This window comes from Podarcis tiliguerta (assembly GCF_965153285.1).
Source record: "Podarcis tiliguerta genome assembly, chromosome: 14".
In the NCBI taxonomy this organism is placed as follows: Eukaryota; Metazoa; Chordata; class Lepidosauria; order Squamata; family Lacertidae; genus Podarcis; species Podarcis tiliguerta.
Window position 1 is genome coordinate 43,981,848 of NC_139547.1, and position 17,271 is coordinate 43,999,118.

The following is a 17,271-nucleotide window of genomic DNA, read 5'->3' on the forward strand; positions in this document are numbered from 1 at the left end:
CAGAAAAGTAGATTTAATATAAATTATTAGTAACTGCTTTCAGAACTGGGCAATGTAACAGGTTGCCTAGCAATCTCATCCACTGAAGATATTTTAAGTAGCAACTAGGTAAACAATGGGGATGAAACAGAAATGTTGCAATGCCAAGGACTGAATTAGGGAGACCTCGAGTTTCCTCAAAGTCATAAGGATAGTATTTAATTCTCAACTTTTTATACTAGAAACTACATAGTATCTGGGATGCGGGTGGCACTGTGGGTTAAACCACAGAGCCTAGGACTTGCCGATCAGAAGGTCAGTGGTTCGAATCCCTACGACGGGGTGAGCTCCCATTGCTTGGTCCCTGCTCCTGCCAACCTAGCAGTTCGAAAGCACATCAAAGTGCAAGTAGATAAATAGGTACCGCTCTGGCGGGAACGTAAACAGCGTTTCCATGCACTGCTCTGGTTCGCCAGAAGCGGCTTAGTCATGCTGGCCACATGACCCAGAAGCTGTGCGCCGGCTCTCTCGGCCAATAAAGCGAGATGAGCACCGCAACCCCAGAGTCGGCCACGGGTCCCTTTACCTTACATAGTATCTGGCTACTTTATTCCGGCCTGAAAGAGTACCAACTACTCTGGAGACTGATACCTTTGATATGCCACATCTCAAAATCTTCACATATTACGGTAACTTCTGGGAAATGTTTCTGAAAACTGAACTGACATCACTGATGATTCTCAAGATTCCTAGACAGAGGCATGTTAATTTCAAACCCATTAAACCACAGGCAAGGCAACCAGAGAACAGATGAGAGAAACTGAAATAGAATGTTGATTAATGTTGATTAATAAAGTTCACAAGTTCACATTTATCAACAAAATATTCTATATGAACTCAAAGCAAAGCTTGATTATGGACTAATGTCTGTTCTTTAATGGGAACGAATATTTAATTATTTGTACAAGACATAGCTAAGGGGAACTGCCCTGCAAGTGGTAAGGTAAAGGTAAAGGGACCCCTGACCATTAGGTCCAGTCGTGACCGACTCTGGGGTTGCGGCGCTCATCTCGCTTTATTGGCCGAGGGAGCCAGCGTACAGCTTCCGGGTCATGTGGCCAGCATGACTAAGCCGCTTCTGGCGAACGCCGTTTACCTTCCCGCCGGAGCAGTACCTATTTTCTACTTGCACTTATCTACTTGCTAGGTTGGCAGGAGCAGGGACCAAGCAACGGGAGCTCACCCTGTCACGGGGATTCGAACCACCGACCTTCTGATCAGCAAGTCCTAGGCTCTGTGGTTTAACCCAGAGCGCCACCCGCGTACCACCCCTGCAAGTAGTAGTTACACATTGATCAAGTCACCTTTCAAATTGCCAGAAGCAAATCAATTCATCAGAATTACATCACATTTACTTGTACATGGAAACATAAAAATATGCCTAGACTGAGGCATGAATGTGCTATTTGAATTAATGAATCATACGGCTTTAATTTTTTTTAGGTGTAGATCTGACTGCCCCAGGACCAATGCAGATGTGTTATTCCATATACATCTTCCAATTCTCTCATCTCCTTTTACCACTTTACAATTGCTGCAGATGTATACAATGAAGTGATTGTAACTCAGTAATATCACTGACCAACGGGGATGAAATACAGATCACTAATCCCGACACTTACTAATTGCTATGCTTATCCTATGAATCAGTTGTTTATATTCAGAACCCCCATGTCAAGGAATGCAGTTCCACCTAAGCTTGTAATCACTGCAACTATGCTCTCAGACATGAAACTTAAAACAGAAGTGCACTGCCATAAATGTATTTCCTCATTTCTTTGAACCGTGAAACATTATGCTACATGTACAGCCAACTTCTGTGTTAACAGGAACCACTCTTACTTTCCAGATTGCAACCCAGTAACCAAGAGATATATGTTGCCATATAACCTGACTTCTTTTCCCCACCCCTTGATGCATGCCACAGTGAAGACGGTGATACACAACAGCTATAACGGAGCACATGGCTATCAGCTGTGACAAAGCCTCATGCATGCTAAAGAGGGATGCCAACATTAATGTGTGGGACCAAACACACACAACCCTTTTGAAAGTTAAATTCTTTTTTTACCACATATTGCTAAGAATGTGAAAGGCTACCGGTGGGGGGGGGGTGTCAAATAAAGTCACTTCGTATTATATATTTGGTCTATAAGCTACCAGATCTGGTCATTCCTGTGACTACACAAACTGCTTTTGAAGCTGCTTCAGATTCACTATATAGTGGTACCTCAGGTTAAGAACTTAATTTGTTCTGAAGGTCCGTTCTTAACCTGAAACTGTTCTTAACCTGAAGCACTACTTTAGCTAATGGGGCCTCCCGCTGCTGCCGCGCCGCCACCACACGATTTCCGTTCTCATCCTGAAGCAAAGTTCTTAACCCGAGGTACTATTTCTGGGTTAGCGGAGTCTGTAACCTGAAGCGTCTGTAACCCAAGGTACCACTGTATAGCATAGGAGCTGCTATACAAGTCAAAGAGCCACTTGGCCACATGAAACTAGTTACATGGTTATTTGGGTCCTGACTAGATCTTTCTTATCATTTATTCTTCTCAGTAACCATTTTTTTCCCCTCTCTCCTCTCTTGACCCCTTCCACTAGGGTCTCCATCCTTCCAATGGTACCTAAGTAGTGTATGTTGTACAGACACACTGGCACTCTACAACCACCATGACTACTGGACAATCAGTTCTCTCATTATAGTCATGACTCATGACCCTGGACAAAATCTCATCAATAAATTTTAGTATGAAAATACTTACATGTCTGGCAGTCATATAATTGGTACATTTACATATACAAGTCATTGAACAAGGAAGCTATCATTTATACACTGACATTTTAAAGCATACTTTTAAATAGGAAATGAAGCAGACAATCAAGGCTCAAAGCAGAAGGGTGTCTTCTAAAGTAATTTGTACTGCCTATGTTAGTGTACAAACATAGCTTATTTTTGCTTCTTGTGACATTCATTCTATTAATTATTTTATTTTAAAGTGAGACACCCTGGAAGGAAACCAGTCTCCAGGAAATGTGCACAGCCATAGCATCACCATGATTCTAGACTTTAATGTGGTTAATTATGGACCACATTTTAGCATTTTTAAGTGTTCCTCTCCAGGCCTCTCATAACAATTGACAGACAATTTCTCATACCTCTGGAGTGTTCTCCTTTGTTGCTTAAAAGAGGAATAAGTGGCAGCTAGCAGGACTGTACCCCATTGTCACAAATGAAAGGATCTAACAGAAACATTAGTGGAACAGGAAAGAAGCAGTCCCTGTTTGTTCCTACTCTTTTTCTCTTTCCAAAATGAAATATATATTGTTTAGCCCTACAGCATGTCACACACAAATACTAACAAGCCAAAAAGTACATTTCAAGCCACATCTATGCGGAGCCAAACCTTACACTTTAGCCATCAAAATTCTAATTTCTCTTTAATTGTTCAAATAACAATATCAAATATAAAGAAAAGCCTCAAGTAACTGCTGGAGAACTTCAACCAGAACTATTCCTATCAGACTAAATTCAAGAAAATTCTTTTCCTTTTAAGAGAGTATAAAAATGCAATCCAAGTATATTCCCCTATTTATTAAAATAAAACCAAGGAATTAAATGATGTACCTATCACTCATATCTATTTACTTATATAATTTTTCCTTCTACTAATTCATTTTGGGTGGCCTTGCTCTTCCAAGCAAAAGGAGATTAAAAGAAAGGCAAATTAATCCTAAATTAATTTAGAGAGCGCTCCTAAATTTAAAAAAGGGGGCGGGTTGTACTTCTGCAAACCTCACTACTGGAGGGAGTAACAGCTGAATATATCAAGGATCTGAATTTATAATGACTAGACGTTTATAAGTTTAACATTAAGGGTAGTAGCTCAGCTCTACTCAGAACAGATTCATTGAAATTAATGGACCTAAGTTAGCCATATCCATTAATTTCAAGGGGCCTACTCTGAGTGAGAATAGCATTAGATTTCACCCTAAATTTAAGTAGACAGCAAAGATTAAGAGTGGGTGATACATAAACCTCAAGCTAGGTAATGTGTAGTGAGACTACCAATACAGTTGTACCTTGGTTGACGAGCGCCTTGCGAGTCGAATGTTTTGGCTCCTGAATGCCACAAACCCAGAAGTGAGTCGAACAGACTTCCGGAAGATTCCCTTTGACTTCCAAGGTACCACTGTATATAGGTTCTATCCTTACATTTGAAAAGATTATAGGACTAGGGATCCAGAAACAAAGCATAGTATAGCCTACATCATGGGTAGGCAAACTAAGGCCTGGGGGCCAGATCCGGCCAATCACCTTCTAAATCCAGCCAGCGGAGGGTCCAGGAATCAGTGTGTTTTTACATGAGTAGAATGTGTCCTTTTATTAAAAATGCATCTCTGGGTTATTTGTGGGGCATAGGACAGTGGACCGGCCCCTGCTGAAAAAGTTTGCTGACCCCTGGCCTACATGATTTATGAAGCCACATTTTTCCCCAGGAGCCAACTACTGCTATGTTTAAAAACAAAGGTTTGTTCCAAGTTACAAGGTATAATTCCACACAGAACACAAATGAAACACAAGAAATATCTATCGATATCCAATAACATTTCTAGCATTTCCTAAAAAAAGTTGCTTGGACAGGCCCAATCTACAACTGGTATAGAAAACAAGTCAATTTACTCCTTCAAATATTTGACAGGTAAAGTAACATAGCATCAATTTCTTTCATACAATTCTGTTCACTATTAAGTTTGTTAATGATGTTGAAACAATGCAACTAAATTTTAAGCTACTATTATCAAGAACTGGACAAACAAAGTGATGCAAATAGAATTGAATAATGCAAATGCAGTGGTACCTCGGGTTACAAACTTAATTCGTTCCGGAGGTCCATTCTTAACCCGAAACCATTCTTAACCTGAGGCTCACGTTCGCTAATGGGGCCTCCCGCTGCCGCCGGCGTGTGATTTCCTTTCTCATCCTGGGGCAAACTTCTCAACCCGAGGTACTACTTCCGGGTTAGCGGAGTTTGTAACCCGAAGCGTTTGCAACCCGAGGTACCACTGTACAGTTGAATGGCAACAATATTCAAGAATCAAATAGTTCTTCTTGGCTTTCATTCAGAAGTCATGGGTTAGCCTAAACATGGAATTGCCAAAGTAGTACATATGTACACCATGGACCCTTGAGGACTTCCCCTAGTGCCCATTAAGCCTCTAATTCTCTCTCCACTACTTTTACCTCCATAATGAGGTACAAAGGGTGGTTACTTCCCCATTTCCATCCCTGAAAAGCACATGGAGATGAAGGTGCAGAAGAATGATTCCCTTTCTCACTTCTTCAGTTCATTTCAAGGCTCAGATCAGTACCTGAGTAAATGAGAAAAAGTGAAAGAAGGAAGTAGGAGTGAAGGGAGAAAAATGAAGCAAGAAGGCCAAAGGTGGAGTACAGTAGAAGTCAAGAGAGAGAAGTGCCAAAGAACAGAGAAAGATGGTGTGTGAGAGAGTATGCATCAAATCTAATAAAACTGATCCTATTGAAAATGCATAATTTTCCACAAGTTCCCACCCTCCCCCTGCATCCAATCACAGATCATGTCTATCTCCATTGAAAATCATAGATATTATGCTTTCCAGCACTACCATGATGCAAAAACATAGATTAGAGACACAGATCCTTATGAATCCTCACAGTTTTTACCAGGACTCTTTTTAATACCATCACCAAACATGTCACCTCTGTGGGCACAGGTGGGATCTGTAATTTGTTGGAGCTTCTATTGTCATCCTATGTAAAATTCATGAAAATCCATCCTGATCTTCTGTGTTTTTATTTTTGACTATGCAGTGCAAACATGCAAGCTTTAATTTGATGGTAGTGTTTGGAGATTCTGTTTAAAACCTTGCAAATTCAAGAGGAAAATTCTACTGGAACTAGTTTTTTACCCATACTCATGGAAAAGCAAAGAGTGTGTATGCATTCTCTTTTTCTCTGTTGGGAAGGGGCGCGAGAAACAACCAGACTGAGCAGTATCCAGGGCACTCTTAAAATCCAAGTGTGCCCATGGGTCCAAAAAGGTTTTCAATCTGTGGACAATCAAAAATGTTGTTTAAAATGAAAGCTAACCACGGAGAGACAGAACATTTGAGGGAGAAGTTAAGAGCTTTTAAAATACGATACCTGTTCCTGAATAAAACTTTCACTAAGGAGAAAGGAGCACTTATTTATGCCTTTACTATCAGACAAGAGTTTGTTGCAACTAAAAAAAGGTAGATTGCTACCTCCATACGGGTACAGTGGTACCTCGGGTTACAAATGCTTTGGGTTACAAACTCCGCTAACCATAAGTAGTAACTCAGGTTACAAGCTTTGCCCCAGGATGAGAACAGAAATCGCGCACCGGCGGCAGCGGGAGGCTCCATTAGCTAAAGTGGTACCTCAGGTTAAGAACGGACCTCCGGAACGAATTAAGTCTGTAACCCGAGGTACCACTGTATTTGACAGTTGTCAGGCGCTCAGATGTTCCATCAAATAATAGGTAAACAATCAACTGGCATTTTAACCTTATTTTTCATCAGCTACAGAAATACAAGAAACCAAAACATCCTGCAGTGCTGAAAGTACAAAGCACACAATAAGCCTCCCCAGGAATTATTTCTTTACACTATCAGGGACAGTGTTACATCTGTCATAAATAGATTACCAAAACTCACCATCCATTCCAGAATGAAAACTGACATGTCCTCCAAGTTATAGGCAGATTTGACAAATTAACTCAACTTGCTCATTCCCAGTCAGTTCTATTGACGTCACTCTTCTGATAACAAAGTGATTCAGAAACAAGTCTTCAGAATCCTTAGGATATGAAGATGTACCAACAGCAACGTAAGCCTCAAAAATCTGCACTGCTAGAAAATAAATTTCCAATGCGAGATTTGAGGATTCAAAATATATTAGCCACTTCTTATTAAACTTTGGTGCCAATTCATTCCTTTCCAGTAAACTCGCAAACCATCAGATACCTACCACTTGGCCAAATATTTCCCTCACCCCCCCCCCAAATTACCTTCCTACTGCACTTACAACAAAACTGAACCTGTTAGTTTCCTGTTCTTGACTTCAGCTAGTCAGATTTTTAGCCTTATTGTGAACTGGCCAAATTCAATAATAAAACAAGAATTATATAGAGGCAACTCCCCTTTTATGCAGGGCTTGCGTTCCAAGGCACCACGCACATCCATGGGACATACATAAGCCCATCCCACCCCCTTCTGGTGTGAAAAATGCCACACACGTCAGCAGTCGCACAAGTGCCAAACACGTGCAAATGTGGAGTTGCCTGTATATGTATGTTTCTCTCTCTCTCTCTCTCTCTCTCTGTATGTGTGAGTGAGTGAGAGAGAGAGAGATCTAACAAGAAAGCATGTATAATACAGCTGCCTCACACATTTCAAGATGGTAGCACATGAGAGGAAGTGGGCCCACCTCTTGCACTCCAGTGAGGAAAAGGAACTGAAGTCCTAAAAAGCACAGAATACCATCACACCCACACCACCAACCAGCTAAGCATGACTATACAGCTACTGTGAAAATCACTTGTCAAGTAAAGAGAAAGAAAGGCAACATGGAAATAGCTGGAAGCTAGGCAAGAAGGTGGAGCACTGTGAGAGAAGAAGCAAGTATATGCATGTGTATCATGTACAGAATGAAGAAGTAGCAATGGTGGCAAAGGAGTGTTCTTGGACAGGTGTAGGTAAAAGAACACAGCCATTGTTACAATAGCTTCTGCAGAATCAAATTCTGTTGAAAGTAGAAGGCTTATTTCCATTTTAAATGAACGCTTTAGAATCATTCAGAATTGTGGTCTGCACTCAACCAGTTTTTGTCATTTTTAAGTAATTACAAAATAAACCATGTACACAACAGTACACATACCAATTAGTTTTATTTAAAACCATTTCAGGTTTGGCATAATTTAATAGAAACTTTGTTTTACTGTTGTAAAGTCAAAATCATAGTCTACATATACAAAGCTGCTGATATTCATGTCATTTTGTAGTGCAGTTTGGCTATGCACATTTCCCTATAGTAAACACCAGCAACAGCCAAGATTTATTCTGGCTTATGCAAGTCCCCTCCACAACCTCTGCAACAGAACTACTACTCTTGTCTCATAAGGATATATCCATAACTAATCCAAAATAATATATATAATATGCAGTTAAACTGTGCAATACCAATGTCAATAAAAATCTAAATTCTACATAGAGCCAAGGTGATGCAGTGCCACAACAGGTCTGAGGAAGGGGTTGTTAAAAGAAAGAGGCCTAGCTTCTAAACAAGCCTTGCAGATTTTCTAATGATAATCATAGTTCATCTAACATTCAGGCCACTGAATTACAGTAGCTGTTATGTGCTTTTAGTTAGGCAATCCTTTCACTTCTAAAACTTGTAAAATCATACCGATCTTACTATGTTAGATACACCAAATGTCCACTTAGCAATTCTTGTTAATTTCTAATTAAATATTACTGGCCCAAAACACATATGAAATAAAACTGTCTTGATTGAGATCTGAGCAGTTTCCAGATTCTCAAGCTACGAACAACTCTCAATTTACATGCATTTAACTTGTGCACATTCAGTTTCACGCGCTTGGCAAAAATAATTTTAAAAATTAAAAAGAGGATGGATGTCAGACACAAAATACTATAGCAATCCCACCCACTATAGCACCTAATGTGTTTTGGCGATTTTGGCTTTATACAATATCCTTGAAATGTAACCCCTGCATAAGTTGAGTGTCACCTGCACTCAACTCTTGTCTTGCAAAGATTGTTAAAAATTATACACGTTGCAGTTTTTATGACATAGTAACTTGCAGTAGTACAAAAATTAATGCGGAAAACAGCCTTCTTTCTCTGTAATAAAAACATGAGTTAAGAATTTAAGACCAAAGCTGCATTAACTGGTGGCAGCAGGGAAGAATAATGGAAAGTAAAAGTAGCAACATAGTACAGAAACAGCCTTTCAAAATCCAAGGCAATAAGCAATGTTGGCAGTCGAGTAGGAAAACAAAAATTGACACTTTCTGCCCCCTGCAGTTTATATTGATATCTGGATTTTTAAGATGCAAAGCCTAGAAAGAAATAAAACAGGGAAGCAGATATCAAAAAATCAAATGATACAATCTTTCAGTTCTTTATTGGATAGTCCATAGAGTAAAATGTAATTTTGCAAGGCTGTGTTCCTTTGACAAGGACTGTTTTTAATTACTGAATCTTATACCATCAATACTGCTGGAGACGGATTTTGGCAATTGTATGCTTCCTTTCCCATCACTGAGTCTTCAGTGCCTGACCTCAACCATCTCAGCACCCATTTACACTATTTTTTCTTTCCATTTTTGCATACCAAGTACAATAAAGCAGTAGAAATCTCTCCTGCGAAGAATGGCCTCCAAAATAAACATCTACTGACTCCAACACTGCAGCATCCTTCTAGAGAACAGGTTAGCTATTAGGCTACTTGAGCAGAAAATGCTTCCTCTTCATCAAATGTATACGTATTTTATCCCTCCACCCTACATGATGAAATTATGGGTGCAATCAACAAAAGGCAACCTTCCTTGAAATTCCAAAAGTTTGGCTTTAGTGCCTAAGCTTACAAATGAAGAAAATTATTAAATTATGGCAGTTTTAAAAAGAAAAAGGCTCAAATTAAATATTGTGCAAGATCTCTATAACAGCCATTAACATTGTTCTCTGCCTCCAACATTATAGTAAGAACCATTATTGTATTACTTCCCTCAACAGTGTCAAAGTACTTCAAAAATTATTAGTGTAAAGAAACGTAGTAAGATTTAGAAACTCATTCTTTTGAACCATCCCAAAAGATACAAAGCATTGCCTGACCCAATCCTAAATGCAATTATCTGAATCTGCAGCACAATGAGAGGTAGAAAAACTGGTAGAAGAACTGTAGCCCTTTGAAACGCAAGCAAATATTCATATTTATGAATTTTACCTATATGAATTATGATTTTTTCCTATATAAAAGAACTAGCAAAAAGAGGTGTGGGCTAATATATTTTCCCCTGTGATGCTAGTTTTCTGCAGTCTGAAGTGGTCCAGTCCACTCTATCATCCCATTCTGCTGCATATGTAGACCAAGTCTTGGTAATTTGCAGGCAGGTTTTAGGGCCTAATGGTGCATAAAAACAACAAACTCCCAAAATGCAAAATCTACAAACAGCTAAGTAATCATTAGGTTTGAAACACACACTTGTAGTAGCTGTTATTTTCATGAAAAAAGCAGGTACACTGATACTTCTTGCATCATCAAACCAAGAGAAATGCCTGCCTCTCTGACACCAAATCAGCAACAGTAAGCACCTAACCTTCCCATATATCCCTTCAAATAGTCCTCCATATAACACTACACAAATCTAACATATACCATTCTCATGTAAGCCACTGGTATAAATCACTATATTCAGTTGACATAAAAAAATTTAACTCAAGCACATCAGAATCTGAAATTTGCTCATTCCTGACACATAGATGTTTGGCACTGACTTGACATCTAGAATTTATAAAAATGTATTTTTCCAGTTGTATATGTTTTGTACCATTGATTTACTGATTGTGTTGTTTCTCAGTTTGCAAAACTTGATTTCATCAACCTCTACATGAGGTACTATGAGTAAGACCCACTCAAAAAGCTGTTGGAGACTAGTGGAGAGGGAAAGAAGGAAGGGGGAACATATGTAACAGAGAAATGTTTACAGAACTGAATTATCAGGAAAGCAACAGAGATAGTTTTTCTTCACAGTGTATACTGTATTTAGTTTGAATTCCCTCTAGACTAACTGTGCAGTGAAATTAAGTGTGACCGAAGCACTTCCCATCTCTGTGTATAAATTCCATTTTCCCTCACATACACCTTTGGTCCCCCCCTAACACACTCAGATGCTGTCCCATACGATTTTTAAGATTATTTTTTTTAAAGAAATCACATGCATCAATGGTGTGCAGAATCATTTCCACCTATTGTGTCCTTGGAAACAGGACTTGCTTCCTCTGCCTGCCTAGGAACTCCAAGTCCAGTCACAGCTTCTACCCCAATAACTTGCTCAAACCGCAGGGCGACCTCTCCACGCCCATCCCACTCCCCCAACCCCACCCCTTCCTCTTCCCTTCTGCAGCCTACACCCACCCACCTTTCCTACCCCCTCCAAACCATCCTTCATAAGTAACTCAGCTCGATAGAGCCACCCGCTGGGGGCAAGGATTACAGAAAGCCACTTCCCCCTTTTTCGGTGTTCCTCCACTTAACTTTTTAAAAAGGCAGCTATTTCCGTGTCAAACACAGCCCACGATTGAGAGAGGGAGTCTGAAGAAAATACCTCAGCAATGCCTTCCCTACCCGAACACACACACAAGGGGGGGGGGGAGCCCACAAGTGCACAAAAGCAGGCCGGACATGCTATTTTGCCCTGTCTGGGCAGCTCTCGCTTCTCCCTCCCCTCCTGCTCTATCCCTCCCCTTCCCAGGCGTGCTCTGCAGTTGTCCGATTCCGGGAAACCCTCACGCCCTCCGACACCCACAACAGGAAAGGAGGCGGCGGCTGCTTCGGCCACCCCCATATTTCAAAGCCTCGACGTCTGGGGACTGGGAGCCCCATCAGCATTCCTTCTCCTGCTCTCCCCACGGCCGAATAAAAGCGGGTTTAGGGGCAGAGCAGAAATTTTTGACAAGCGATGCGGGACTGATCCCGTGGGGGAAGAGCTAAATGCATATTTTGGAAATGGGGGGGGGTGTAGAGGGAGGAATCCTGCCCCCCAGCGGGGAATCGCAGCAACCGAGAATTAAAGGGAGAATCTGCCTGGACCGCTCCGTGCCGTGCCTGCCCCGCTTTTGCTGCTGGGGGTTCGCATGGCCATTTGCGCGCCCGTCGCTCTCTCCATACACACACCTACCCCAAACCCGCTTACTCCCCCTTACCTTTCGCTTCCTGGTCTCGGCCGACCCGCTCCACACGAAGCACTGGTAGATCACCCTCAGGTTCTGCTTCCAGTTCTCCACCTTGAAGCCGGTCACATGGCAGCACCCGGCGGCCGGCGGACTCATGTCAGACCCCCCCACATCAATCCGCCCGCCCCGCCGGCACGGCTTCTGCTAGGCTGCGGGAGGAGCAGGAAGAAGCAGCAGCAGACGAAGGGGGTGGAGGGGGGGGGAGGTTGAGGCGGGGGAATCCCAAATCGGAGCTGGGTGGGAGCGAAGACCGGGAAGGGGAGCCGGGACGGGAGGAAGGGATCTTGTCGGGGTGGTGGGGACGACAGGGAGGGGAAGGAGGGGTCTCCTCAGTCCGCCGCTGGCTGGCTCCTTCGTCGCTGAGGGGGGCGACTGCGGGACGCCACCCCCCTCAGGGCTGCTGCGCGGCCTCCGCCGCCCCCGCCGACTGCAGTGGTGGCGGTGCGCGGAGGGGGAGGGGAGCGGGCGGCGTGAGGGGGGGAGGGGAGCGGCTCCTCTTCTTCCTCCTCCTCCTCCTCGGATTCCTCCTCTTCTTCCTCCCTCTTCACTCTCCTCCTGCGCCTCTTCTTCTCCTCCTTCTCCTTCGCCGCCGCCGCCTCCTCGCCGCCGCCGCCGCCGCTTTCGCCTCAACCCCGCCCCGCCCCCGGCTGCTCCGAACAAAGCGCCGACGCCGACGACGCCACTGAGGAGGCAGAGCGCCACAAAGATGAGGGCAAAGAGAGAGAGGCGGGCTGAGGAGAATCTTCGCTGCCCGCCGCCGCCGCCGCCGCGCGCTACCTCATGGAGGCCTCACGGGAGAAGGAGGAGCGGGGACGAGGGGGAGAGAGAGGGGGAAGCCCTGGCGGCGGCGGCGAGGGGCGCGGGTGCCGCTGCTGGGCGGCCGGCTCGGAGGGGTGTGTTCTTCGCCTCCGGTTCCCCCTCAAGTCAGTCAGCCTCGCGAGCTCGCCGGGGTTCGTGTCTCTTTAAATCTCTCTCTCTCATCTCATTCCCTTTCTCGCCCCCCACCCCTTTTCTGCGATGTGTAATGGTCCTCTCCTCAAAAGACGGAGCGAACTCAATCGAAGCCCCGCCAGGCCCGTAGCGGGACAAACCAACTAGGAAAGGAGCGGGGGTGCGGAGGGGGGGAGAGGGAGAGAGAGAAAAACGAGAGAGAGAGAGAGAGAGAGAACAGCGCTTCGCCCATGAACCGCAAGGAGGCCCGGCGGGTGCGGCCCTATTGGTAGCCGTCGGCTTATGTCCCTCCCCTCTCCCGTTTGCCATTGGCCTCCGCCGCCTTCCCTTACAGCGGGAGGAGGCGAGGGAAAGAAAAGGCGGGTTCGCCTGGGCCCGTCCCACCCTCGGGCCCCGTTGATTGACAAAGGAAGTTGGGAAACCGAAAAGGAGGGGGAGGGCAAGGGGGGAAAGGAGCACATGCTGCGGTGCGGGGTTGTGGATTGGAGGGGCCGCCCGCCGCTCTCATGTCACCGGGTTGCGGATTGGCTGGGGAAGCGATGTCAGGGCAAAGGGGCCGCCTTCCCGCAGGCAGCAAGCAGGATGTGCGGGATGGGGGGGGGGCACAGAGCGCCGCTGCTGTCATATCCGCTTAACTTTGCAGCTTCTCTGTTACCCCAGTGATTCCTTGCAAGGAGGGAGGAGCTGAGCTGGATGATGAGAATGATGCTTAATTAGCCCTTGTCAAATGCCCCGTTTTCTTCTTGCCCGGCTCCGGTTCTGCAGATTCAAACCTCAGCCCCGCTTGCCGACACACCAGTGCAGCCAGAGCAAGCCCTGCTGGGCAATTGCGTTTCCTCCACCCAGCCGACCTTGCTGCCGCCTCCCTTGTGGTTCTCCACGTGCTGTTTTTGTGTTCTCCTGGGCAACTCTTCCTTCACACGAGCAATGGAAGAGTAGAGGCTTCCCTCCCTGCCGTCGCCGCTGTGCCTTGCATTTGTTAAATCTAAAGGATTTCCTTCGGGTGGTGTGAACATATACAGTAGCGGGAAGAGCCGTTTCTCCGCCCTCCTGAACCATGCCCCACATATAATAGTTTCTATATACAGTACTGTGTGTATGTATATATGTGTGTTTGCCTATAAAATACAGGAGTGCATTCGGAGTTAATAAGGCAGCAGAGTTCTTGTTCCGCAGGGGTAGGAGTGTTTAGTGCATTGCAGCAAACAGCAAATAGTATTTTAGGCATCTCAAAGACTTTTAACACAAATTTTATGATGGCATGCCTTCATGTACTAGCACAAAGTTAGTACCTGGGGCCTCCAGTGGGTTGAGGGTTTGGTGGTGTGATTAATAAGATGTCCCTTGTGTTTCAAAGCCCTGTGATGTAAACATAAAAAGCTCACTTTTGTTGAACCAGACCTTTGATCCATCTAGCCCTCTTGTCTCCCCTGGCTAGACATGGCTGTCCAGAATCTCAGGTAAAGGAGGAGTGGGTTTTCCCCCTTAGCCTGCCACTGGGGGGGGGGGGGTCCTTTAAATGCCTGGGTGGTGAACATTTTCCCATTTGAGAGCCACATTCCAGTGGTGGGTTAAGAAGCAAAAGTGAGCAGAGCGACAGACATGACTACTTGTGTACAGTGGTACCTCACAAGACGAATGCCTCGCAAGACGAAAGAGTTTTTTGAGTTGCTTCACAAGACGAATTTCCCTATGGACTTGCTTCGCAAGACGAAAACGTCTTGCGCCTTTTTCTTAAAACCGTCAATGCATTCCTATGGGAAACCGTCAATGCATTTCCTATGGGAAACCGTGCTTCGCAAGACGAAAAATTCACAAGACGAAAAAACTCGCAGAACGAATTAATTTCGTCTTGCGAGGCACCACTGTAATAGACTAGATGCCAGCCATAAAAAAGTCAACGGTTCCAAACTTCTGATTGATAAGCACACCATATCTCTTCATCCTGGCACAATTCAAGGACATCTTTCAGCCTTGCAAAAATCCTCAAGGACTGTGCAGAGCAGGGCCAGTGAAGGCTGTGGCTTGCGGAAAGGTCCCAAGGTCTGGAAAGAGGCACCTGGGTAGGGGCTGAGGATCCCACCCCTGCCTTAACTGGAGATCATGTTTTGCTTTGGCACCTCCACACATTTAATGTACAACTTATTTATGCCAGCCACCCTCCAATAATGGCATATGCCACAGGTGGTGTAAATAGGGCTGTTTTATTTTCATAACAATACTGAGAGGTGGGCTAGGATGAGAAGCTGAGTACAAGCAATACTTTTAAAACACTTCCGGAGCACTCAGAATTCTGGGCTCTGTAGTTTACCCTTTGCAGAGTTACAGTTCCCAACAACCCTTAACAAACTACTTTGGGACAGGCTCGCTCTGGAATTTAGGATAGCACCAACAATTCAATTTTTAATTAATTTATTTTTAATCAACCAGACTTTTTCAGAGTAGCATTGTTGTACATTGTTCCTGTTGGCTGTACAGATGGATTTAGTGTATTGTTATGAGTTTGCGAGTGCCAGTCCCCTCTAATCCCTAGATCCAACAAGTGCTAAAATCTAATCAAGCCAAGCTAGTTTCCTGGTGAGGTGATAGCCTGGGTGATGAACCATTAAGGGGCTCTGTGGGAGACAGCAGATAGGTGGAGATAAAGCCAGAGATTGCAGAGGTAGCAGTGATGTGACCTAGAAGTAAAGCAGAAAGTTTGAGAGAGGGTCAAAGAACAATATTTGATTTCTGTTTGAATCCAAAGCTGCAGCTATGGCAGAAACAGGAAGCTTTGGGGTGTTGATGCTATGAAACCCTCCATCACAGACTCAGGTTGTCTATACGTGTAAATAAAACATATAGTATAATGACACCACAATCTTCTCTGTGCCTCATTGCCAAAAGGAAACACGAACCCGGGGTAAGCACCTGTAACCCCTGGAATCTTGCACTGCTTGGAGATTAGAGTGGTGTGCAACAGTGTTTTTATGCTTTGGGTTTTGTTTATTTCATCTTTGTACACTACCACAATGTTTTAATGAAGCATGGTTTGTACATTATTTAAATAAATATAAACAATCTGTTTCAGCTGTCCTTGGGTACGCTGAGATCACCACTCAAGTCCCTCACCTCACCTGCTAAATACCTGTATAGCAGAGCTGGCTATTGAATGCAGGTCAGCAAGCTTAAAAAATGTCAGCAGCAACCATTCCTGGAAAAGACAGAATGATTGCAATGAACTGAATAGATTGCCACCATGCATTTAGTAAATAGCAAGTGTGCTATTTTTTTTTTTTTACAGGGTAGAAGAGTACCAGCCAGGACAGAGCCACTCCCTATTTTGCATGGCAATAGCTGCCCTGTTCCATATTTGTTGTGGCTGAGGTTGTAAACACAATACACGTCTCTGGGAAGTACGTCTCATCAGGATGTATTTCTGAGCAGGCAAGTATAAGCTTGCACCTTCAAAGTACGGTATTTCTTGTGAGCGCTGCAGAGCTCCATGCGACTTCTACTTTCAGAATTGTTCCAGGTCCTCAACCACAATCTTTCCATACACCAAGGTGTGTTTCTGCAAATACCTGCCTGTCATTTGAACGCATACAATCAAGGCAAGTGTAATACTGCTGAACAGCCGTCAAAACAAAAAACAAGGGGGAAACAGTGGCATGTTTTTGTCACGCAGTTAATTGTCACATCGCAGCCGCCTTCCTGTTTATTTTGGAGTCTGCAGGTTTGTGCTTGTTGAAGTTACACCTGGGCTCAGAAAAAAGTTTCTACCTTGCTGAGGCAGGCCTAATGTTGGGGTGGCGGAGGGAATATGGGGAGGCAGCAAATCGACACCACTAGGCCTTGGGGAACATACTGAAGAAATCCTGAAACTACTGAAAAATTAGCAGTGTGTTAGGAGACAACAAGGCAGATGGACTTTTATTAATTCTGCCTCCCTCTTGCACCACTTCTACAGTTGACTGTTCCTTCCCAACACTCCTGCTAGGCTTCCAGATCAGGTGTAAGGCTGGCTGGAGTGGAGAGAGGCAGAGGTACCGTATTTTTCGCCCTATAGGACGCACTTTTCCCCCTCCAAAAATGAAGGGGAAATGTGTGTGCATCCTATGGGGCGAATGCAGGCTTTCGCTGAAGCCTGGAGAGCGAGAGGGGTCGGTGCACACCGACCCCTCTCGCTCTCCAGGCTTCAGGAAGCTATCCGCTAGCCGTGGGAGACCCAGCTCTCCCAGGGCTAGCGGAGAGCTTGCCTGCACC

General features: G+C 44.4%; 1 protein-coding gene and 1 long non-coding RNA gene across 4 annotated transcripts in view; one reads left to right on the top strand and one right to left on the bottom strand.

Annotated features, from left to right (window-relative positions):
- The window catches only part of USP22 (ubiquitin specific peptidase 22), a 101,363-nt gene extending 88,022 nt beyond the window's left edge, over positions 1-13,341 (bottom strand). For 2 of the 3 annotated variants that reach the window (XM_083413582.1, XM_083413583.1), the window contains exon 1: positions 12,046-13,270. In XM_083413582.1, the coding sequence (XP_083269708.1) occupies positions 12,046-12,171 (126 nt within the window). In that variant the 5' untranslated portion in view covers positions 12,172-13,270. Of the gene's footprint in view, positions 1-12,045 lie in introns of all 3 variants that reach the window. The other variant, XM_083413581.1, reaches the window with a different exon arrangement.
- LOC310664587 lies at positions 12,969-17,049 on the top strand. The gene is made up of 3 exons (XR_014504979.1): positions 12,969-13,025; positions 16,097-16,183; positions 16,310-17,049. It is a non-coding gene; the product is annotated as an uncharacterized lncRNA (long non-coding RNA).
- The last annotated feature ends 222 nt before the right edge of the window (positions 17,050-17,271 follow it).